Below are 25,980 nucleotides of genomic sequence, written 5' to 3'. Positions count from 1 at the left end.
TCTGTCTGTCTGTCTGTCTGTCTGTCTGTCTGTCTGTCTGTCTGTCTGTCTGTCTGTCTGTCTGTCTGTCTGTCTGTCTGTCTGTCTGTCTGTCTGTCTGTCTGTCTGTCTGTCTGTCTGTCTGTCTGTCTGTCTGTCTGTCTGTCTGTCTGTCTGTCTGTCTGTCTGTCTGTCACGCTTACCACTACACCACCGGCGCCGTTATTCATACTACTTATTCCGCACGGTATTCGGCCCTTCACCATTTCTATGATCCCAGATCCCAGATCCCATTCCCTGATCAAAAGCTGACACATGGCGTCTTAATTTAAGTTTTGAATTCTCACCAATTTCAACCGCCTGAGGAAATGTCCGGCCTCTGCAGACATCAGTTGATCTCGTTCATATCGCAGCGATACGATAACGAGCTTCGCCTGTCGAATGATTTGCAAAATTTCAGTCTATACATTAAATCACCCTGGATTGATTCATTCAACGGGCGCAATTATTTTCCTTGATTGGTAGTACCTACCTCAGCCGGTTTTAACCCGATTTTGAATGCAAACGTAAACCACCATTATCCACTATCGGAGTTTGAGGAGGCATACTTCTGTTATCATTCTTATGTTTTTCAGCCACACCGTCAAGAGTTTAACGAAAGGGGTGTGTGTGCGTGGACGCCTCAATGCTTTTGGTACATCTCCAAATGTCGCGGAATCATTTTATGACGAAATTACGCTTACCCAGACTGACATCATAGAGGTATGCGAGGGTAATAGCTCTACGGATGGCGCAATATATTCACTTGTTCACCTGAGAGAGCCATTAGTTCAAATTGAAATTCCGGTAAACAAGCAACCAGGTGTAATCAAAATGTGGTTCTATCTAATCGCATTGGCGATGACCTTGGCGGTGGTCTGGGTGCGCAAGCGGTATTCCTACTGGAAAGATCGAGGAATTCCGTACGTGGAACCAAGCTTCCCGGCGGGTAACATCCGTGGAATGGGACGTACGAAGCATCTTTCGGCCCAAATGCAAAGCTGCTACCAGGAACTTAAGGGACAAGGGCCAGTCGGTGGTATCTTTTTCTTTATCAACCCGGTAGCCATAGCATTGGATTTGGAGTTCATCAAGACTGCTTTGGTGAAAGATTTCCAGTACTTCCACGACCGATCGGTTTACTACAACGAAAAAGACGATCCCCTTTCGGCACATCTCTTCACGATGGAGGGTACCAAGTGGAAGAATCTGCGGGCCAAGTTGACTCCGACGTTCACTTCGGGGAAGATGAAAATGATGTTCCCGACCATCATTGGAGTGGCTGACGAGTTCCAAAAGCTCATGAGTAAGGAAGTTGCAACCAACGGTGAAATCGAGATGAAGGAGATTCTTGCACGATTCACAACCGATGTGATTGGTAGCTGCGCATTTGGGTTGGAGTGCAACAGTTTGCACGATCCGGACGCTCAGTTCAGACGAATGGGCAAGAAGATATTCTCGTTTGCCAACGGAAGGTTTATAAAAGCCGTGCTAGCGCAGCAGTTCCGTTCCTTGGCCCGCACGCTTCGCATCTCTCTTGTTGATACGGAAGTTTCGGAGTTTTTCATGAACGCAGTGAAAGACACTGTCAAATTTCGGGAGGAGAACAAAATTGAACGCAACGACTTTATGAGTTTGCTGATGAAGCTAAAGAATGACGAAACTGCAAATGGAATGGAGGCTTTAACAATCGAGCAAATTGCTGCCCAGGCGTTCGTGTTTTTCTTGGCTGGTTTCGAAACGTCTTCCACCACGATGTCGTATTGTTTGTACGAGCTAGCACAGAGTGCTGAACTTCAAGACAAGGCACGCAAAAATGTCTTAGACTCAATCAAGAAGCATGGCTCCTTGACCTACGAAGCAATGCAGGATTTGCACTACATCGACCAGTGCATCAACGGTAAGAGAAATTCATTGCAATTAATACCTCAATTGAACCCTTTTCGCTTTCAGAATCCCTTCGCAAATACCCCGTGGTATCCAGCCTGACTCGTTCCGTATCCAAGGACTACAAACTTCCCAACAGCAGCGTCATCCTGCCGCAAGGAACCACTCTAATCATCCCCGTTTACGCCCTTCACCACGATCCGGAATACTACTCCGATCCGGAACGGTACGATCCGGATCGTTTCACACCGGACCAGATGGCCAAACGGAACCCGTACTGCTTCATACCGTTCGGTGAAGGTCCCCGTAATTGCATCGGTTTGCGCTTCGGAATGATGCAGGCTCGGGTTGGGTTGGCGTATCTGCTGAAGGACTACCGCTTTACATTGTCCAGCAAGACGCCGGTGCCGGTGAAAATCTCCCCCCGAAGCCCGGTTCTCTCGTCCGAAGGTGGACTGTGGTTGCAAGTGGAGAAGATAGTGAGTTGAATTGAGGCGCCGCTGGTGGGTGTCATCTGGTGCTGGAGCTAATTGTAGGTTGTAACCTATACTATACCGGGAAATGTTAGTTTCCATTACGGGTTTGTAAGAGAAATATGCGACGGAGGAATGAAAATCGCGTATAAGATAAGAATGTGTTGTTTTGGAAAATGCTGCTTGTCGTTTGATTTGGGTGTAGTGCTCAATGTTTAGTGGGTAGCGATGAGAATAAAGGTAATTACCGTTAATGACAACTTCGGAACAATCTGTGTTTGATGATCGATGACATACCACTTGAAAAAAAAAAACATGTGATGAGAAGCTTTTCTACCGTGAGATGACAATGTGACGTAAATTCATTTTGTGAATCGGTCAGAAAACAGTTTGTTCTGTTTAATATCGTGATTGTGGCAAGCAATGCATTAGGTATAGAAACGTCACGATAGGGGGGGGGGGTAATTTTTTGCTCGATTTAGCGTGACATAATTAATGCATGGGCCCTTACTGAATCTGTTTCGTATGATCTAGACAAAGCTAAAAATATGAACCACGATGTTTAAAATAGGATGCGATGTTTCAGCGCTTACGCATAGTATGTGAAAGTAACTTATGTGTGGAAACAGTGAAAATGTTTCACTGATTCTCCGAAAAAGTATGACGTTTTTACTGCATGCTTGAATCCAAATTTTGTACAAGTGTTGAGTGTTTTTCGGTGTCATTATTGACGCAAAACTTAAAAATGGTGAAAAGTAAAAATTGACCATGGTGGCATTTGCGTAATTTTGTCATCACACGGAAGTTTTGGTGAGTGGTTTATGTAATAGTTTTTTTTAGTTCAATATAATTAGATGAAAATGAACTTTTTTATCGCTTACAGTGTTTAGAGAAGGTCTTGTGAATTCAATTGATTTGATCATATCTAATTATATGTTCGATAAAGGTACAGGTTGATGATACGTGTGACCTGTTGGTACAGACGAGCAAATCCACGCCAACTGACGAATCGAACTGTTTCACCCTCTTCGAGTTCCATGAAACTTCACATAATTGTTCAATAGGGGAAATTAACCAAGTTTGTGCTTGAATTCGGTCATTTTGACAATTGCTTAATTATCCACAATCGCGTAATAGATATTTTTCAATAAATCATAGCACGAAAACGGCTCAATAATCAAAATGTTATCTGAGACTAAGTTGTAGGAGACTGGATTGGCTTTTCAGAAAAATTTACAATTTTTTTTACATTATATAAGTGATTTTTAGCCGAAGGCTATAATTCGTCACAAATATAAAAAATCTGTTGAAAACTAAAAAAAAACGTTAATAAGATTTTTAAAAATTTTGTTTGAAATTTTAGAACATGTGCTAACTTTTTCTAGTATTGGACACAATAGACACTTTATAATTGACCAAAATCGTAGAGCACCATCTTTTAGTAAACATTTTAGACTTTTTTTTTAAATAATTTTCATTACTTTTATGCAGATTTTTCACGTAGGATTACGTCTCTCGGCAACATATTGGGGTGCACATTCAAAAAATCATAATCAACCGCGTTACGAAAAGTGGTCAGGTTTTGACAACTTATAACTCTGTCAATAGCGGATGGATTTTAATTCTAAGCAAGCTAATCGATTGGAACATTGTTCTCCAGTGTACAACGAAAAGCTGTCCGCAAGCAGCGAGCTGCAGCCCACATGAGCGTCCATTCACCAAAGCAGCCGCACCGCTACTGATCGGATTCAGTAGCTCTTCATGAGTCGCTGTGGGCCATCTATGCCAAGCGCGTCACCCTCGTCCCAAACAACACACAGCTCGCAAGGCCTCATCCGTGTTGAACACCCAAATAGCTCAGCTTTACCAACCGGTGGAAACTAACGTTTTAAAATTTTTCTCACTACTTGACTAGCCTATTGGTCCCAAGCAAATCGATTAACGTACCCCATTTTAGTTGAAATTCTAGTACTACACTATGTTTGTTTTGATTCGCTATGAAAGTTTGACAGATAAAATGAGGGGTTTGTGGATTCTCCTATGTTTCGAGCGGTGCATCGATTAGCTTGGGACCGAAGATAGTACCAGAGCTGAGCAAAAAAGTTGAGTACGTTTCTTCGGGACCTTCTATGGCTTTACTCAACTATCACGACAAAATGGTTCTTTTCAGGACTATCATAAATTATTGTTGTTTATGATTTTATTTTCATTGAACGTTCGCTCGCCTTGTTGCCAGCCACGTCTCCCCCAAAGCTCTTTGATAATGTACCCAGCAACCAAACGTTTGTGGTCAAATGCATAACAGTATTGAAGTGGTACATACAAATTCTCGCAATGATGTGGTATTCATCTTGTCAGTTAACCAGAAACACTTCGAATTAAGGTAAGATTTTTTCCAGTACGTTTGGAAAAAAAGCAAAAAATCTCTAATTTATGTGGGACGAATGGATTGTCCCTCGAAAATTTTGCATATCTGCTAACACACGCCGAATCATCTCTCGTACCTCGGAGCCCGGAACGCGTGGAAGCCCCCAATCCTTCCGTCTCAGTCCAGCCATTTGCTGCCGCCGCTCACCATAGTCGTTCCGGACCTGTAGTCGGATGTGGAGAGGGGGTCTTCCAACCCAGTCACTATGGCGAGTATCTGCATGGTATTGTTAATGTTCATTCGCTGCCTGATGCTTCCGTGATTTCCAGGGAGAACAGACGTTCGATTGTAAGCCGCAAGCAGGACATCGTGATTGTCCTATGCGAGACGTGGCTCGATTTGCGAACGCTTTCCAGCCAGGTGTTCGGATCCGATTATGAGGTTTTTCGTTGCGATCGGAATCCAAACAACAGCCGAAAATCTACTGGTGGTGGCGTTCTTGTGGCTGTCCGTTCCCGATTGGAGGCGAGTTCAATCGAAAATGAAACTGGGCGATCGCACATTATTTGTGTGTGCATTGTACATGCCTCCAGATCGAGTTCGTGATCTTGAACTCATCGAAACTCACTGTCATTCAGTCTTCACAGTAATGGAAAGAGCGACTCCAATTGATGAGCTATTCATTTTTGGGGACTTCAACCTAGCAGGCGTTTCGTGGAGACCATCCCATAGCGGCTTCCTCTATTAAGATCCAGAACGTTCTGTATTTCATGCAGGAGCTATCGGCCGTCTCGATAACTATAGCGTAGCAACGCTTTCTCAAATTAACCACGTAGTCAACGAGAACAACCGTAGTTTGGACCTCTGCTTCGTGAGCACTCAGGACAATGCTCCGTTCATTTCCACAGCACCTTGTCCACTAGTTAAGCTTGTTTCGCACCACCCTCATCGTGATTTCGATAGTCTTCCTGCTGCGGTTTCTTATGACTTTCGAAAGGCCGACCATCGAAGCATTGTAGATGTCTTGTCAAACATGGACTGGGAGAACATTCTCGATCACGAACTTTTTCTCATGTCTTGGCTTCCCAGGTAACAATTTCCTGCTGTTTAAACGTTCTTGCAGCCATTTTAATCCAACCTTAGTCTGAACAAATGTTGTACTTTAGAAATAAAAGCCTTTGTTCAGCTCATAAACATCTAAATTTGGTGATTTTATCAAGCTTCACGCTTATTAGTGGCTCAATGTGAAGATGAAAATAATTATGTCATTGACAGACACGTCCCGCAAACAATTCACCGCTAAGACTTTCACCTTCCCTGGCAGACGATTGAGCTGCGTAGGTTGAAGTCGACCAAGAGAGCAGCATTGAGAAGATTTACGAAGTATCGCACGCTTCCTCTGAAACATCACTACGTGAGGCTTAATCACGAGTATCAGCGAGCCAGTCGTCGATGCTTTCTGCGATTTCAACGAGGTATTCAGCTTAACCTTAAACTACACCCGAAATCCTTCTGGAACTACGTGAACGAGCAACGCAGAGAATCTGACCTCCCATCGTCAATGGAATTGAACAGTGAAGTCGCTTCCACTCCGCAGGATATTTGCCACCTTTTTTTCTGTCAATTTTGCCAGTGTGTTCACTGATGAGAGACTAACTGACGACCATGTTTCCCTCGCAGCCAGGAACATCCCACTAAATGGTCAAACGCTGGGTGCAATTGATATCAACGTTGAGATGATTTCTAACGCTGCAACGCAGCTCAAATCGTCCTTCAACCCTGGACCCGATGGAGTTCCGTCCGTGTTTTTGAAGAAACATATTGCTTGCTTGTTGACTCCACTTCACCGTCTATTCCGTATGTCCCTCTCCAGTGGTATATTTCCATCCTCCTGGAAATTTGCACACATGATTCCTGTCCACAAAAAGGGAAGCAAACGAGCCGTGGATAACTAGCGTGGAATTACATCGCTGAGTACTGTTTCGAAACTATTCGAGCTTGTTATTATGGAACCGTTGCTCTCTCACAGCAAGCAGTATCTGACTCTACAACCACCAATCTGCTATGCCTCACATCCTACATTACCGATAGTATGACTGAACGGGTACAGACGGACGTTATATATACCGATCTATCCGCGGCATTCGATAAGTTGAATCATGACATTGCGATTGCTAAACTCGACAGGCTTGGGGTGAGCGGTAATCTCTTGAGTTGGTTCCGTTCGTATCTTACTGGTCGCCAACTTATGGTTGCTATAGGAGATTGCAAATCAGCTAGCTTCTTTGCCACATCAGGTATACCGCAGGGAAGCCATCTGGGACCGTTGATTTTTCTCCTCTACTTCAACGACGTGAATCTGGTTATCGAAGGTCCTCGATTAGCATATGCAGACGACCTCAAAATATTTTTACGAATTTGCACGATCGCTGACTGCCACAATCTTCAACATCAGCTTAACGTCTTCGCCAGTTGGTGTACTTTAAATCGAATGGTAGTGAACCCAGCAAAGTGCTCTGCCATAACGTTCTCACGAAAAAAGCAACCGATTGTATTCAGCTATGACCTGCTTGGAACGACACTCGAATGCGTGAATCAGGTGGAAGACCTGGGTGTGGTGTTGGATTCACAGCTAACATTCAGGCAACACATTTCTTATGTCATCGATAAGTCGTCTAGGACTGTAGGATTCATCTTCAGGATAGCTAAGAATTTCACCGATGTCTACTGCTCAAAATCTCTTTACTGCTCCCTCGTACGATCGACGCTTGAGTATTGTTCTGCGGTTTGGAATCCGAATTACAACAATGGTGCCGAGAGAATCGAATCTGTTCAACGTCGCTTTCATCGTTTTGCGCTTCGTAGACTGCCCTGGAGAGATCCGCTTCGGCTGCCCAGCTACGAGAGTCGCTGCCAACTGATAAACCTTGAACCTCTCCGGATTAGAAGGGACACCAACAGAGCTTTGCTTATCGCCGACACTCTACAGGGACGAATAGATTGTGAGGCTATCCTAAGGCAAATTAACCTAAACGTGCAACCCCGACCACTCCTTAACAACCTCATGCTGAGACTGCCACTGCGTCGCACGAACTACGGGGCATATGGTGCGATTTGCGGACTACAGCGTGTGTTCAACAGAGTCGCATCAATATTCGACTTTCACCTCACACGTGATGCGCTTCGTCGAAGATTCTCATCTGTTTTCGCCGGCCGCAGTGCGACTGACAGAGAAAATTAGTGTACATATTTCCATTTATGTTTTTTACCTTCTGACCATGTTGCTTTGTTTTTCTTTCTGTGATTATTTGACATGTAATTTTACTACTATTATTATTATGATTAGTATTATTAACATCATTTGGGCTACAGCCAGCCTGTTGATGTATGGAAAAATAAACTTCCTTTTGTGGAGTAGTCAGTTCTCGTAGTTTATTGTCGGATGTGCGTGCCAATATTGTATCGTTCTAAAAATGATTAATAAATCGATTTGAGGAGATTCGTGTGTTATTTCGATTTCTCCAATCCGACCACGTTACATGGGGGCTCAACCGAGATGGAGCTCTAGTGAAATATGCGTGAATCGAAGTAAAATCGAACATTAAACGCTGAAGTGGAAAGTTGATCCCAAAAACCAAAATGGCCGATCCAGTGGTGGACATTCACGAAAGTTCGACTAAAGGGCGAGTGTAAGAAGATAGGATTTTCGACGGAAGCCACGCACACAGCTACAAACGATGAACGTCAAAGCAACAACGAAGAGATGCATGACGGTAGCCACGATGACGCTGAGGATGATCCATTTGCTGACGAAGATGGTGAAGAAGATGCCAATGTCGAAAATTCTACTGACGCCGATAGCAACGAGGGTGGTTCACCTGGTGTGGGTGACTATCTTAACGATGACGATGACGAAGATAATCACAGCAGTAAGGATGGAAGTTTCCCGACACCTGCAGGGTCAGCACGGAAGCCCTTTCAAAAGTTGTGTAAACCTCCGCGGCACATAATGACGACGATAGAGTGAAAGCGATTAAGTTAGCTGTAGAACAACATGGATCAGTTGAGGGCTATGCCATATCCAATGGCGTGCTCTATAAGGATGAAGACGGATTTCGACGATTGTACGTGAAGTAATGGAAGATGGAAATGATTCGTACGGCGCATGAGAAAGGACACTTTGGTGTGAAGAAAACCAAGGAAAAGATTGACGCAGAATACTAAATTCCGGGGATTGAAGAAAATATTAAGCGGAGCATCACGGGGTGCATTCCTAGCGTCATCGGTGAAAAGAAGAGAGGCAAACCGGAAGGCGAGCTTCTACCAATTCCCAAAGGTGACATACCAATGGATACTTTACACATCGATCATCTCGGTCCAATGCCGTCAACGAGAAAGTCGTATAATTACGTATCAACCATAATTGATGCCTTCACAAAGTTTGTATGGTTGTTCACCACGAAATCTACGTCTGCCGATGAAGCCGTGAAGAAGCTTCGTATCATAACCGATGTTTTTGGGAATCCAAGGCGAATTATCTGTGACCGTGGAGCGGCTTTCACGTCTGCATACTTCAATAAGAAAGTATTGAGCTACACACGATCGTTACTGGTGTGCCTCGAGGCAACGGTCCAGTCGAAAGAGTACACCGTATAATAATTCCGATGTTGACGAAGCTCTCCGTGACGCAGCCCGATGGATGGTTCAAGCATGTTGTTCCTGTCCAAAAGTGTTTGAATGATAGCTGGCAACGAGCAATACAGACGACCCCATTCCAATTAAAGGGTGATACGGTCAAAATTTGGTCAATATCAACTTGACGTATTTCTTTCAATTTTGCATTTAAAAAACCTGAACACCCCTCATTTTGAAGGTGTGTGTGTGTAGAATGTTGCTCCTATTTTGATTTTTGAATTCACTCTTCAGTTGTCAAAATGCCGTCCAAGCAAGAAGAGCAGCGTATCAAAATTTTGCTCGCGCATCGCGAAAATCCGAGCTACTCGCACGCAAAATTGGCAAAATCGCTAAAAGTTGCCAAATCAACCGTTACAAATGTAATTAAAGTGTTTGGGGAACGTTTGTCGACAGCCAGGAAGTCTGGATCGGGGGGAAATCGAAAACCGGAAGCCGCTGAGACGACAAAGAGAGTTACCGGTAGTTTCAAGCAAAACCCTAACCTCTCTCTCCGAGATGCCGCAAATAAGCTGGGTGTATCGTCTACAACCGTGCATCGAGCCAAAAAACGAGCCGGACTATCGACTTACAAGAAGGTAGTGACTCCAAATCGCGATGATAAACAAAATACGACGGCCAAAGCGCGATCCCGGAGGCTGTACACGACGATGCTGACGAAGTTTGACTGCGTGGTAATGGACGACGAAACCTACGTCAAAGCCGACTACAAGCAGCTTCCGGGACAGGAGTTTTATACGGCAAAAGGAAGGGGAAAGGTAGCAGATGTTTTCAAGCACATGAAACTGTCAAAGTTCGCAAAGAAATATCTGGTTTGGCAAGCCATCTGTACCTGTGGCTTGAAAAGCAGCATTTTCATAGTTTCCGGGACTGTCAACCAAGAAATTTACGTGAAAGAGTGTTTGAATAAACGTCTGCTGCCTTTCCTGAAGAAACACGCTTGTTCCGTACTGTTTTGGCCGGATTTGGCATCTTGCCATTACGGTAAAAAGGCCATGGAGTGGTACGCCGCCAACAACGTGCAGGTGGTTCCCAAGGACAAGAACCCTCCCAACACGCCAGAGCTCCGCCCAATTGAGAAATACTGGGCTATTGTCAAGCGGAACCTAAAGAAGACCAAAAAAACTGCTAAGGGCGAGCAGCAGTTCAAGGCAAACTGGCTTTCTGCGGCGAAGAAGGTGGACAAGGTGGCTGTACAAAATCTGATGGCAGGGGTCAAGCGTAAGGCCCGGCAATTCGGATTTGGAAAAGCGGAAGCCTAACTGAATATTTTTCCTGAATTTTATACTAATTGAACTTGAAAAAGAAATTTAATTTGATTTTTTAAATAAACGATTTCACCGATTTACACGCGTTTTCCCTTGACCAAATTTTGACCGTATCACCCTTTATTGCTCGGTGTGAAAATGCGGACGAAACAGGACGAAATTCTTTATGAACTACTGGAAAGAGAAATTCAAGAGCATTACGAGCTAGAAAGGTACGGACTACGGCAGATGGCGCGCGAAAGCATTCAACGCATTCAGCAAGAGAACCGGTAGTACTATAACACGCCACGCCAAATGACGCAGCCATAAAACGCGACCTTCTTCGATTTGCATGAAACTTTGCATAATTGTTTATTCAATATATTGTGGCACGAAAACGTCAGTTGTATGTATGTGTATGTAAGAAGCCACCATCCTAGCTTGGGTCTTGCCCTGCATGCGGCTCCACTTAACAGCAAGATCAAATTTCGTAATCATTCTGAATTCAACATATTGCTGTATGAAGGGCCAAAAAGGATTGGGCGGGCCCGTAAGCAGATACACTTACGCGACACTCGCGGGAATAAAAGAATCTCCTTCCAGCAATATGATCCAACAAAACGAACCACGAAATTAGCAATACATGATAAGCTTTCCACGGGATGGTTTGTTTGAGAAGAGCGCGTCAAATTCATTGCAACTGTTGGAGTAAAATGCAACTATCTAAAATGACAGAACATTTCCTCCTAGACTCCGGCTGGCACTCCACTCCATTGTCCAGTTACAACTTCAATGATACTCTGATGCTCCCTCCCGTCCCCGCATTTTATGAGTATACAATATAATTTTAAATATATAACATGCATTATTTGAAGTTTATTAAATATATAGTGAATTGCAAAGTATAAGAGAAAATAAGCATGAAAATGTTCAAATAACGTAGATTTTAAATTTTTACAATTGCACTTTTTTTATATTATGAAAATATCGATATGTACTATTTTTAGCAATGAATCAATAGACCGAAAAATCTAGGTTATTTGGACATGAAACAATACTTTTGCAAGGATACTAATGAATAAATCAACAATGGTTGTATATAGTGAAAAGCCTGTAAGAGTAAAATTATTTGGTTATTACACTGTAATGTAAGGTTATATTAAGACAATTTGAAATTATCTCCAATGATGCTATGCTGTTTACTTCCAGACGTATTTATATCCTGTTTGTAAATATTTGAACAATTAATTAATTATTTTGAACAAAATAAATATAATTTCATGTAATGTATTCGTTTTCGCATTATACCCATATCGATACTTTTATGAGTTGGCTTTTAAGACAGGTTCTATGCTACTAAAACAATTTAAAAAAATGGGGTTATACAATTTATGTTAAAAGTTGCATGGATGTTCTTCGATTGACGCTCATGTGTTTCGTATATTTTCATCATGCTAAATATAGAATAGATAATAATTTCTTATTATTAACTGCAAATTAGATACGAAAAAAATCATTGTCAATTTTGATTATGAAATCTAGAAACGCAGAAAGATAGTGAAATAATGCCAAACAACATATGATGTATCTGCCTACATTTATTGAATTAAGTGTGCCTTGCGGTGAAATCCTCAAAATTCAAATGGTATTTGCCAGTTACTAAGCTCGGTGGTGCATCACCCAAGATGCTTTGCTCGTTGTACTTCATTGAAATGTAGAAATATAAGCAGCTTCAAATTATATGACCTATTATCTGAGCTAATCGTAAAGACGGAAGTACCTTTTAATATACTAGTAATCGATATCATCTGTCGAACTGGGAACACGGCATATGCATCTCTGACTTTACAGCGCAGTTTGCATTCACGCTTATTCTATTCCATTGGAGTACTCTCACACACGCATAAAAGTCATACTTGAAAGCTTCATTGAGCGGAGCGCCTCTCCCAGTTGTGCCATCCAACACATATACACTTAAGAATAAACACCATTCGGAGATCAAATCTCCCCTCAATAGACCAGTCCACATTTAACGATTATCTTCATCTACCGTCTCTTTCGCAAATAACTCGGATACAAAAATGTTCCCTGTCGTATATGTTTTATGAAATCCTAGATTGTTGTTTCTTCTATGGAACTGTGTGTCGAAAATCTCCGGAAATATCTTAACATGGCCATGGCGATTCAAAGAGAAAGTCGATGAAGAGAACCGATCAATGCAGACAGGATCCATTGAAAAGTGCCGCGACATACATACAGTACTTATTTCGTTACTGATTTCGAAACGCTGTACGGGAACATCCATAAATCACGTAGCATTTGATGGGGAACGGTTTTTTTAGTTTCAGAAGTTGTGAACGGTCACGTATTAGGCATAGCAAAATACGCTACGAGGAGGGAGGGTGTCTAAAGTTGGTAATAACTATGCTACGTCATTTATGGCTGGTCCCTAAAAAGCTGGTGTTTCGACATCCTCGTTGCTGAAATACCTGCTCTGAAAATGCTGTATATTGAAATAAAAACAGTGACGATGATGCTTGTTGTAGTGCCACTTCTTGCTGGACATGGATCAATTTGCTAAATTCAAATTTATTAATCATTTTTATAAATAAAGCTTCATATTTTAACATAATTATGCCGATCAAACAAAAACAATTTACTTATCTTTTAAATCCGCACATTAAATCTGGCAACATCTATGTAAAAGCGGGAATACTCCTTCGGTTTGCGCTATGTCAATCTTCTCTCTAGACGTTGAGAATTTTCAGCTATGCATACTCACTCACACTGTCTCGTTCCACGTACGTGTGCGACATCTTTCATAATGCTTTTACCGTTTACATTTCATGTTGCACACCGATTACTCTTCTTCTCACCAATACAACCTAGCTCCACGATATGCGCTTTTATTCGTCAATGAAAACACAATTTCAATAATTTTCACAACTTTCTTCATGAAAATGATTTGAAAGCACAATCCACAACTTAATTTTATGTACAGCTCTCCATCCTGTCCATGCACTTAGTTAGATCAAACAAAATTAACACTGTGCTGCTCTTTTTTCATGTTCATTCACTCTACTCTAGCATAAACCATTATTAATAATTCTAACATTTCACTCGATAATTTGATTAACAATGAAAAACAGACTTGATAAATAATTTCGGCACACAATTGAAAGCAGAACCGATAGAAAATCTTGAAGACACAAAACAAAACAAAATCCAGACTCTTTGACTCAAGACAACCGTTTCCGACGAACGACGCGAGCGAACTGCGATTGTGGCACGAAAACGTCACTTCTGATCAAAATGAGGTATAAAACAAAGTTGTCAAAAAATAAAGTGCTTTAACTGGCCACCCTGCAAAAAAGAAAATAATTTTTTTTTATGAAAATACCTTCTTCTGTGAATATTAACTAGGTTCGTCCTTCCGGTATTCAGCAAGTTCCTTTCTATAAAATCCATGCTAAAATTTCAAACGATTGAACCGAAATCCAACCTGGCTTCAAAAAAATGTACCATCTCGTATGAACTCACAATAGGTTTATTCTATAACATCCAAGCCTGTTTCTCAAAGGACGGAGCCAAAATCCAACTTGGCTGATCAAGAAACCCAAATTTCTATTAAAATACGTACTTTTGTGGATGTAAAGCCAGTTTTCTCAACAATTGTGTTTGCTTAAAAAAATCTATCATCAGGTATGAACACACATTCTTTAAAATCTCAGCCTAATTATCAAAGGATGTGAATCTTACAAGAACGAGGAAGGGGTCTAAGGGAGCGGAATCTACGTAAAAAGTTAGTGACAAAAGAAAATCTTTAGATTTGTTCCGGCCTAACAAACAACAACAACATCTCGGCACCAATATTTCAAAAGGGCGAAACTGACAATTGTAAGCAGACTGCGTTTTTTTTATTTAAGTAGACAGCTAATGCTCTAATGAAATACATATTTTCATCAAATCTTATTAAAATCGTTTTTTTGTCACCAAGGATTTAATATAAGCAAAAAGGCGTAATTGAGTTTATGTGGGATGTCATAGTGAGCTTTGTTTCGTCCCTCGTTTTCTTTGTAAACAAAAAGGTGAAATTGACAGCTAGGTTTGCAGTACGGCTAAAAAAATTTTTTTTTTTGTAGTTTTTAAAAGTTCATGCAAATTTTAACGTGTTTTTATATGGTAAAATATCGTTTTCAATTTGAAATCATTGAGAAAACTCTTTCTAATGGAATCCTCCAACTTCCAGGAAGTTCTAGGTATAAATATTGTGTTGATGCATTGATGCATAGAATACTAACGCGTTCGAATATTTGAAAAATAAATTTCAGATGCAGCAGCAATGTTTATGGACGAAGAAAATGCTGCATGTAATGAAGAACATGTTCATTCTGCTGGATATTCTGAAGAGGTGGATATGATGGACACATCCAGAAAAGAAAACCCAAGAAATCGAAGTGAAGGAGAGGAGGACAAAGCTTCATTAGCAGAATGCACTACGGCTTTCCAGATATTTTGATCGGCAAACCTCACTCCAATCCACTGAATTCTCAACAGACCTGAGTGTGAGTGCACTGGACCTTCGGACGAATAGAAAATCTGACTATTTGAGCTTGAGCTGCAGTGTTGCATCTGTTCCCAATAGGAGTGTGTTAAGTGACATAGGGAACTGCTCCATTTAAAATGATCCTCGTGAATTATTGCCCGCTTCAAAGCATTTTCATAGCCAGAACATCACCCGGAACCGGTACGGAAAGAATGATCGACGTAAGCCTTTATCTCATTCAAGCCGAAGTTTACATGCGCCCGTGATGCACCATGATGGTGCACTAGCGTATCAATTCAATCGGATCGGAATCGGAATCGGAAACAAGTCGCCTATCCTCCTCAAATAGAAGATCGCTTGCAGCTAGAATGCACCGTGGTGATGCACATGGCGATGTCATGAATCGACCTGAACACCGTAACTCTCCCAATCTCCTGGATACATCTCCATCTATCAAAAACGGACATTCGCATGCGGCTACCATGCACCGTAGTGGTGCGCATGGCGATGTTCAAAATCGTCCTGGCCACCTTAACCCTCCAATTATCCTGGTAACATCTCCGTACACTTCAAGCGAACATTCGCATGCGACTATCATGCATCGTGCTGGTTCGCATGGCGATGTCCAAAATCAGATCAGATGTTGGAAAGTGTTCTGAATCAGAGTTCGGAGATCTGGATAAAAATGGTGGAGAAGTGTGTATCGGGGATAACACGGATAAGAATGATTTCGATATGACGGATTATTTTGAAAAAATCAGGAATCAGGGTCTTTTGAGCGAAGACGATGAGTATTAGACTGATGCAAAATTTGAAATTTTCGCTCCACAGTGCTCAAACGGTTTCAAATCAGGTCCTGATTAGCCTCCCAAAATTTAAACACATTTGGTTAGAAACTGACTTGACACAAACTATTCGAAGTTTATATGGAAATTACTATGAGAAAACCAAACTTTTTGTTCATTGTCTTCTACCCATTTTCCATATTGCTTTTTCGAATATTTCTCTAACTATTATTACGGGAAATGTTCAAAGCTACAACTTTGCACAATATTGTTTTTCAACCAAATGTCAAATTAAATGGTTATTAATTTTTTAAGAGGTTGATAATCTTATGGCATGATCAAGCAGCTGTTCTGTGGGCAACACTGTATTCTGCAGTGTGACATAGTAGCCATGATATTTGTGCTCTATTCTTCGCACCAGAAACACCAATGTTGCCTGCTGAACAGTTGAATGAGCTTAATCATAAGAAATCAGTGACTTGAATCATTTATAACTTTTGTTCCTTACATTTGATTGAAAAGTGGTTTTCAACAAATTTGTAGCTGTGAAAATTTTCTACAATAACTGCTATCATTTTTAAAAGTATAGTGATGTGGTGAATTGTTAGATAGATATGAACAAAAACATAAGTTTTCCCATAGTACTTCCCATATAAACTTGAAATGGTTTGTGCCAAGTCAGTTTCTTACTAAAGTAGTTCAAATTTTGGGAGGCTAAGCAGGACCCAATTTGGAACTGTTTAAGCACTGTGGAGCGAAAATGTCAAAAGTTGTTCCCGGAGCAAATAATTTCAACCAGAGAAATGACGGTAAGTTTTAAAATAAATTGAAACTAGTGTAGGGTAGAGAACTACTTCGGCCTAATCGCCTATTTTGGGCCTATCGAGCAGAAATTTTCAAATAAATCCATGATTTCAGAGTAAACAAGTCAATTTGTGCGTTTGGTACGATACTTTAGTTAATAAGCTACGGAACGAAGTCAATGAGAACGCGTGATATGAAGGTTTGCACCCTTATTCCCAAAAACAAAAGAAGCGCTCCGACCAAATCATGTTTTATCTTCATCCGATAGGCCGAAGTGAATTCATTGGCATTTGAATTGCGTTTCAATGCGTTAGGCCGAGTTTAGAATCCGTAGGCCGAATTTGGCGTCAAGTTGCAGTGTTAGACTTTGACAATATCTCAACGATTGGTTTATTTTTATCAAATCTTGCGGTACGTACGGAAAGGTAAATAAATTTGAAAGCCATAAGTAATAATAACATTCCGTTTGGTACTAAACTGCGCTAGATTAAGAAAGACAAAGTGCGGGTTGTGCTTAATAGGCCGGAAATGGGGTAGTTAACCCTATATGAAATAAAAATATTCCTTTTCTTATTAATTGCATCTTCAGCATCTGAATAGTTACCAGGAGATCTTGGTTTCAAGAAATAGTCGAACCCGAGCACGATGTAAAGGATCAAGCCGTCGGTAGATTAATAAAATTGCAAACACAAAGGGACAAAGCTACGTCCGTACTGATGGTACAGTGGTTCCTGCAAAAGCTGTAAGGCCCGCATGCAGTTGTACGAAACTTAAATCAAAGGAAAAGTATACCAACAATGTGCGATGTCAGTTGTTAAAGAACATGTTACAACCAAAGAGAGAGGCGCCAGCTAGCTCTGAAGCCGATCGCGTAAACGTCAATGCGAACCAGTCATGATATGTCACTGCGAACCGAAATTTTGATTCAAAAAAGTGGGGGAAGTATTGTTAATCGGAAAAAATCTGCGTATTGTTTTTTTTTCAAGATAGTTTTTTTTGAAATGGCAGTTAATGACGGTGCAGAATACAAATGTTTTTGGACGTTCGGCGTTTCTGTTACTTATTGTGAAGCAGGGAGAGGGTGTTATTAGTAGTTTTCACGCAAAGGATTTATTTTCCATTGAAATAGAGACAACTTGTAGGGATTGAAGTGAAAAATCGTTACGTAATTAAAAATTGGTTATCGTCTATCCACTAGAAGTATGAAAATCGGAGCAAGCAACAATCATTTTGATGCCGAAAAAGCTAGAAGTCGTACCTAATGCACAATGTTGCTCAAGTATTCGTACGCTGCTACTCCGAGCTCCTAAAAAATAACCATTTTTTTGCACAATACATTGACTATTTGGCGACTACTGTGAAGGAGTGGGTGGTCTATTTCAGATTTCTGACTAAAATAATTGTTAATTTGTGAAATAAAGACATATTTATTGTGTTATCTCTTGATTCTTATTTGAAGTTTTTGTTTCAATTTAGCATACTTCGACTATCATATTTTCGCTTACGCGATTTCTTCGTACGATTTGACTTTGCTTTGAATCTCAAAAACCTTTTGATTATTTTGGTTTTTAAATTGTGGCAACCAGGAATTTCCTAAGGTAATGATTTTAAAGACTTTTCAAGAGAAGAAAATTGATGCTTGGTTAACTGGAGGTGATTTTCAAAATGCTGGTTGATGCTTTCTTCCATACAAATAAAAAATAAAATATGGATCGTGTAACAAAAACGAATGGCTTCTGACGAGTTCTCCGTAGCGATAATGATTTCTTGATCCGCGTTTTCAAAGTCATCAAATTGAAAATCCGGCGGGATTGCTTTGAAATCAGCGTATGTGTGATCCAGAAGCGACGGGCAGGAATAGAGTGGTAAGGATGTCGATAGGATCGCTGGGTACCCGTCGTCTTCGTCGTTTGTCTCGTCATCGTCATTGATCAAATAAGCACACAATGTAGGGATTGCAGTTTTGCTCAATCTGGTGCTTTTGCCAGCCTTAGCATAACAGATCGCATCAAAATGCATCTGCAAAACAGTAAATCATTTCTAATTTTTCACGTTTCATGATTATTTGCATATGTATTCTTTACGTACGTTGCATACTCTCATTGCATCTGTGACAATAAAATCAGCTTCTACATTACAAAACTCAACCCACCGTGCTTGAAGCAATGGATCGTTTGGAAACCGGTGAAACAACACATCCGGGTGGGTTTTCTTGTTTCGGCCGCAACGCTTCACTTGACAACGCATTTTACCTGCTGTGTATCACTTTTAACCTCCTCCTAATCACCAGAATTCACAAAATCAAACCCGTTTAATACGAACCCGATAACTCTAAGCAATATGCAGTAAGATACTTGCTCACAACATACAGTTCACGACAAGTTTGAACACTCCGACGGCAAAACTATATCAACAAACCGAGTGACAAACGCGCATCCTCGCTTGAATGATTCTTTCCATCAACATTTTTTTCAACAAAAAGGAAGAAGAAGAAGACAACCAAAACAAAGCATCTGTCATTTGAGCTGGCTCCTCTCTCTTGGGTTACAACTATCTGCTTCTGGTCAAAACCAATTCTTGAGTAATCATATGGCACTGAGAATCACTGCTCGACCAACGGTAAAGTATTACTGCAATACTAGTTTATATCCCAATTTCCAAAAATCTTTTTTTTTTGTAGCTTTGTCCCAGGTTATGAATTTAAGAAGACTTTTTACGCGATCGTATTACCTTCCGGCTGTAAACGGTAGAGTTCACATTTGTAATGAAATGTGTATGGCCACATGCGGTGTTACAGACAAAAAACTTCTAGTGTTGGCCAATAAACAGTTGAAAGGACTCGGAATTTCAGCTGATGATATGCGGGCTGAAAACAGCAGCCGTAGAAGCATATCTAATGATCAACGAAATCATATAATAGACCACATTAAATCCTTTCCTTCTTATACCTCTCACTATAGCCGAGAGAAAACTTCACGCTTATATTTAAGCAGTGATTTGAACGTGATGAAGATGTACAATTTGTACAAAGCTAAATGTGCTAAGGATAACATGCATCTTGTGCACTTCAACACTTATCGATTACTATTCCACTCTATGAAGCTGGCGTTCAGGAAACCGAAGGCAGATACTTGTTGCCTGTGCGACAAACTAGCTGTCCTACTAAAGCAAGCAGGAACATGTACCTCTTACTACCATAAAGAGCAACAACCATTAATGATGATCAAAACACCTACGGGGTTAAAACATCTACGGACAGATCGACGGACTCGTGTGACGGAAGTTCTTGAACCGACTAGCACTGAGGGTACCGATTCTGATCCTAACACACTATCACGACGACCGTTCTCAAGCTATGAATAACTTTTAGAAAGTGACTACAAACAACAGAGTTGTCATTGAAACACCGTTACACGGGCGGAACCTAACGATTGAAATCACGAACGAGACCATTTAGGCACGAAAACCCGATCTAGTCAACATCACGATCGAGTGATTTGTAAAAATGTAAATATTAGTCGGTTAGTTAGTCTAATTCCCTATCATTTAATCGTAGTATTAGTACTTATTCTATATTAATCAATATTGGAGTCACTCACGGTTTCCTAACGGGCCTTGGGTGAATCTTTCCTTCCGTCAGAGGAAAGAGATACATCATGTAAATAGTCCAGGTTACTTCGTTGCGAAAGAGCCAAATTGTTGTTGTAAATATCCTAAAAATAGAAAAATTTAGTTTTTGGTATTTATTTACTTACTTTATTTAATATTCTCTGTTTTTTGTAGTCAACTTCGTAGATTAGCGATGAATCCGTTTCGTTTCTCAATATTGCTCGTCCTAATCCCTTTTCCGTTCCAATGTAGTTGTCCAGTGACGTAGACTACTGCGTCTATCCAATTAGACCCATCGTAGTTTTCCAATTAGAAATCCCAGTCGGTGCATTTTTTTTTTTGTTGAAGAGTTGTTCCGTCCCGAGAATGCACTGAATGTTTTCTGTTGTGTACCAATGAGAGATAGTTTGGTTGATGTCTTTTGAGGTTTCATGTTACTTCGCGTTCGTTTTGTAGTTTTTGGAATTTGATGTTTATTGGGTAGTCAGCCCGAATCTGACTAATTTTCTGGCAACTCTGGAATTGGAAGCGTTTCAGTACAAACGGGGACGATTAGGGCTAGGCCGGTGATGATAACCCCCGTTCACGTGTTCCTAGTCTTTGGCCGATTGTTGGAGTTTGATTTGCGTAAGTCTTATAGGAATTAGGGATATCTTGCGCGTCTTACGTGAAGTACGCCGAACGCGTGTTAGTCAGCCAGTTAGCTTCCTACCCGAAATTCGGGAAACTTGATCCTCTCCCTAGGAAGGTCTCAAAGCCGGGCAAGCTACCAACTGTTGGATGGTCTCCTTTAGGAGTGGCGCTTAAGCCATCCTTCTTTAAAAAGGGAAGCTCGACGGGCTGTCGCGTTACATTTGGCCGATAAGGAGGCGATTCAACGCACACGAGATGACCACCACGCGGTGGCTCAAACAGCTTATACGAGTAAGAAGGTCGATGTTTTGGCTGCAAAAACCAGTAGGAAGGTTTCCTTCGATCTTCAGAAATGCCTGCCGACATCACATTTGCTGTGTGGCACGGCATTTTACAAAAGGCAGTTGTATACCCTTAATCTGACTGTGTACACTACCTGGAATGGTGAAAATTCAGTTGAGTGCTATTTGTGGAACGAAGCGAGAAGAGGATCACAAGAGATATCATCTTGTTTCCTGAAGGATTTATCAAATACAGACCAAAGAGTTAAAGTAATTAACTGCTACTCCAACCGTTGTACAGGACAAAATCACAACATAGTGATGTGCATGATGTTCTCAAATTTTATCGAAAAATGTAGCACTGAACAACGACAGCTGACAATCTGTCATAAATTTAGGACATCCGGACATAGTCATATGGAGGTGGACTCGGCCCATGCTTGTATTGAGAAGGCAAACAAGCGATGCACTACTAATATAGAGACGCCGAGGGATTGGGCTGTCTTTAAATCGTCCATTCAACGGAGAGTGGCCTTCCAGGTCACCGAAATGGAGTAAAACGAATTTTTGGGATTCAAACATGAATAATTGTCTGCTGAAGAATATAAGAGATTCGATATGACTAATCAATTATCATACAGCTGTCTCATACACTGCATGTGTGTGTTTTGCGTCTTTTGTAAGGATGTGCAAAATAATTGACAACAGACAAAAGGGCACTCAGCGTGGATTTATCTCTCAGTAGGGTACATGACCCTAAACTGGATCCAATTCGAATTCCCATTTAACAACCCCTCGAGGAAAACCGTTCCGCCATAATTTAACAGATGGCAGCAGCGTTTCCGTGGAACTGGTGGCATCTATCTACGCCAATCGTCATCACCGATATAAACAATCCTGAAGTACGAATAACATGTTCAACTCTGTTTCTGCTCCATTCCTCAAACAGCGCATTAGTCGAAATCGGTTTCGTTCACATCTTTCCAAAGATAGCAAGCTATTTGATAAGAAATCGATTAGTGATTGCTGCCAGACTGTGCCAGTGCTAGTCTCAAGTCAAAAAGGTTACCATATTGTCTGTGTGATATTACTAGTGTTAAGATATGCATTTTCTACTGCTCCTCCTAGCCGCAATTGTACTGCTGTTCAAATGGATCTACACGCACTTCCGCACGAGATACCGCTTCTGGAAGGAGCACAATGTTCCGCATCTGGAGCCACGGTTTCCGGTGGGAAACGCAGGAGACACTCTCAAGTCGACGATTCACTTTGCACATATCATGGATAATTTGTACCGGCAGCTGAAGAAGTACGGTGACTATGCTGGGATCTATTTCTTTCGAGATCCAGTGCTGGTTGTGCTGTCACCGGAATTTGCCAAAACTGTGCTGGTGAAGGATTTCAACTACTTTATGGATCGAGGTGTGTATAGCAACGAGAAGGATGATCCATTGTCGGCGAACTTGTTCTTTATGGAGGGCCATCGATGGAGGAAGCTGAGGGCGAAGCTAACTCCGACGTTTACGACGGGGAAACTCAAGGCGATGTTTCATACAATTCTGGCCGTAGGGGAACATTTTGATGCGTTCCTAAATGATTACACAGCGAAGAAGGATGAGGTGGAGATTAAGGACCTGCTGGCGAGGTTCACGACGGACATCATTGGATCGTGTGCGTTTGGAATCGATTGTAATAGTTTGGAGAATCCGAATTCAAAGTTTCGAGAGATGGGAAAAAGGATGATAAATTTCCCGAAGTTGAAGGCATTGAAGATCTTCTTTGCGATGATGTTCCGGAAGCAGGCAAGATGGTTGGGCATTAGGTTCAACGATGAAGACGTTTCGGAGTTTTTCTTTGGAGTCGTAAGGGAAACGATTCGATATCGGGAGGAAAATGGTGTTCAGAGGAAGGATTTTATGCAGCTGCTGATAGAGTTGAAGAACAAGGGATACATGGAAGGCGACAGTGAAGGGTTGGTCGAAGAAGTGGGAAATGGTCGTTTGGAAAAGCTGACGTTCGAAGAGATTGCTGCTCAGGCGTTCGTATTCTTTTTTGCTGGATTTGAAACGTCTGCCACTACTATGACATTTGCTCTGCATCTGCTGGCATCGAACCAGGAAGCACAGGAGCAAGGTAGGAAATGTGTGACCGAGGTTTTAGATAGGCACGATGGAAAATTCTCGTACGAGGCTTTGTTGGAGATGAACTACATCGACTGCATAATCCAAGGTGAGTTCGTCTGAAGTCAGTTACAATAAGATCATGTCATCACTTTTTTTTTTGTAGAAACCCTAAGGATCTACCCTCCGGTAGCGACAATTCATAGAATGACCACAAAGCCTTACAAACTACCAAATGGTTCCGTTCTTCCGGAGGGTATCGGTGTTGTCATTCCAAACTTGGCCTTTCATCGTGATCCTGAGCTTTTCCCTGAACCAATGCAATTCCGTCCGGAACGATTCTTCGAAGCGGAGAAAGAAAAGCGGCATAATTTCAGTCATCTTCCATTCGGCGAGGGACCTCGCGTTTGCATTGGAATGCGATTCGGTTTGCTACAAACGAGAATGGGCATTGCAATGCTGTTGAAGAACTTCCACTTCCGATTGTGTTCGAAATCGGATGTTCCTTTAAAAACTGATCCGGTTAACTTGATCTACGGACCAGCCGGGGACGTTTGGTTGGGTATTGAGAAAATCCAATAAGAAGCCGCCTATTATGTCATGCGTTTGTTTGTAAACATACTGCCGAAAAGCCTTGAAATTACTAATACGATGAAACGGGATGCTTCACACACACACTGTTGCATTTTAAATGAATTCTTTTTGATGAACTCATTCATTTGACCGGAATTCATGGTAGCACTTAACTGTTCTACTAAACATTAGATTGATCTTCTTTTTCCTTGATCCATTCACAATCAGTTTAGTCTCCTATCGTAACAGATGCAATTTGACTCGTTCCCAATGTGGATCTACTTGTTGATATCAACCACCGTGCTTCTAACGCTTTTCGTTCGAAGAAAATATTCCTATTGGAAACGCCATGCGGTCCCGTTCATCCAGCCACGTTTTCCCTTTGGCAGCATCACGCCCGTTGGTGATCGCGTCCATTCGTCCCAGCTGATGGCCCGATTCTACAACCAACTGAAAGGAACCCATCCCTTCGCTGGGATGTACTTCTTCACCAGTCCGGTTGTTTTGGCCCTGGACCTCGACTTCATCAAAAACGTACTCGTGCGTGACTTCCAGTACTTCCACGATCGAGGTCTGTATCACAACGAAAAAGACGATCCCTTGACGTGCCATCTGTTCAACATCGAGGGATCCAAGTGGACCAATCTTCGCAGGAAGCTGCTTCCGACCTTCTCGTCCGGCAAGATGAAAATGATGTGTCCAACGATCCTCGGTATTGCCGATCGGTTCCGAACGTCCGTTGAGAAGTGTCTGGCTCAGCAAACGGAAATTGAAATGAGGGACTTCCTGGCACGGTTCACCACCGATGTGATTGGAACCTGTGCCTTCGGAATCGACTGCAACAGTTTGGAGAATCCTGATGCCGAGTTTCTCAAAATGGGCAACAAGATATTCGAGGTTCCAACTAGTCGGATTGTCGCATATTTTTTCGTCTCTACGTTTAAAGAGTTGGCGAGAAAGTTGCACATCAAGGCAGTTCCCGCAGATGTTTCGGAATTTTTCTACAAGATCGTCCGGGAAACTATCGATTTCCGGCAGGCAAGTGGTGTTCAACGGAATGATTTCATGAATTTGCTAATGCAATTGAAGGAAAAGGGTGAACTGGAAGGTTCAGATGAGAAGCTGGGAACGTTGACGCTGGATGAAGTGGTCGCACAGGCGTACGTGTTCTTCTTGGGGGGATATGAGACTTCCAGTACGAACATGTCCTTTTGCGTGTATGAGCTAGCGTTGAATGAGGAGATTCAGAGCCGAGCGAGGGAATGTGTTCAACAGGCCGTTGCCAAACATGGTGGGCTAAACTACGAAGCTCTGATGGATATGCCATACCTGGAGCAGTGTATTTTTGGTGAGTCAATTTACCGCAAATCAGGAAGTGGTTTTCATTCATTCTCGTTTTCAGAGGCCCTCCGCAAATATCCACCAATCGCAAATCTGTTCCGAAGCGTCACCCAAGACTACCAAGTTCCGGACTCAAACGTGATTCTTCCGAAAGGCATGAACATCTGGGTACCAGTGTACGGCATTCATCACGACGCAGAGTTCTTTCCAGATCCGGAACGGTTTGATCCCAACCGGTTCAGCCCGGAAGAATGTGAGAGCAGGAAACCGTTCACGTATATGCCCTTCGGCGAAGGACCGAGGACTTGCATTGCCACTCGATTTGGGATGATGGAAACGAAAACCGGACTGGCAACGCTGTTGATGAATTTTAAATTTTCGAAATCTGTCCGCCTGGAGGTTCCGCCCAGGTTTTCACCCAAGCATGTGATGTTGACCCCGGTTGGGGGGCTGTGGCTGAAGGTGCGAAAATTGGATCAGTGAATCGTCGTTCCTAGGGTTTATTGTTTTACACTCATTTCTATTTTTGTGCGATTTTATTTTTTCGAATGTGCCCTCATGCAGGATGGGTTCAGTAATTTTACTACCACCATATTTTTCTTT

The 25,980-nt window shown here is 41.8% G+C and overlaps 2 protein-coding genes across 2 annotated transcripts; both read left to right on the top strand.

Annotated features, from left to right (window-relative positions):
• The first annotated feature begins 825 nt into the window (after nt 1–825).
• LOC135713154 (uncharacterized) lies at nt 826–25,860 on the top strand. Its single transcript, XM_065236269.1, has 4 exons — nt 826–1,918; nt 1,972–2,390; nt 24,286–25,384; nt 25,439–25,860. The coding sequence occupies exons 1-4, from the start codon at nt 853–855 to the stop codon at nt 25,858–25,860; spliced, it is 3,006 nt and encodes a 1,001-aa protein (XP_065092341.1). The 5' UTR covers nt 826–852.
• Nucleotides 22,379–24,045, top strand: LOC135713135 (cytochrome P450 6A1-like). Its single transcript, XM_065236250.1, has 2 exons — nt 22,379–23,572; nt 23,630–24,045. Exons 1-2 carry the CDS (start codon nt 22,447–22,449, stop codon nt 24,043–24,045), a joined length of 1,542 nt encoding a protein of 513 aa, XP_065092322.1. The 5' UTR covers nt 22,379–22,446.
• Nucleotides 25,861–25,980: the final 120 nt, after the last annotated feature.

Source organism: Ochlerotatus camptorhynchus, unplaced genomic scaffold (genome assembly GCF_037179485.1).
Source record: "Ochlerotatus camptorhynchus isolate MF236.1 unplaced genomic scaffold, CSIRO-AGI_Acam_v1.1 ptg000539l, whole genome shotgun sequence".
Taxonomy (NCBI): Eukaryota; Metazoa; Arthropoda; class Insecta; order Diptera; family Culicidae; genus Ochlerotatus; species Ochlerotatus camptorhynchus.
The sequence above is the reverse complement of the archived record's forward strand: the minus strand, read 5'-3'. Positions and strand labels throughout refer to the sequence as shown.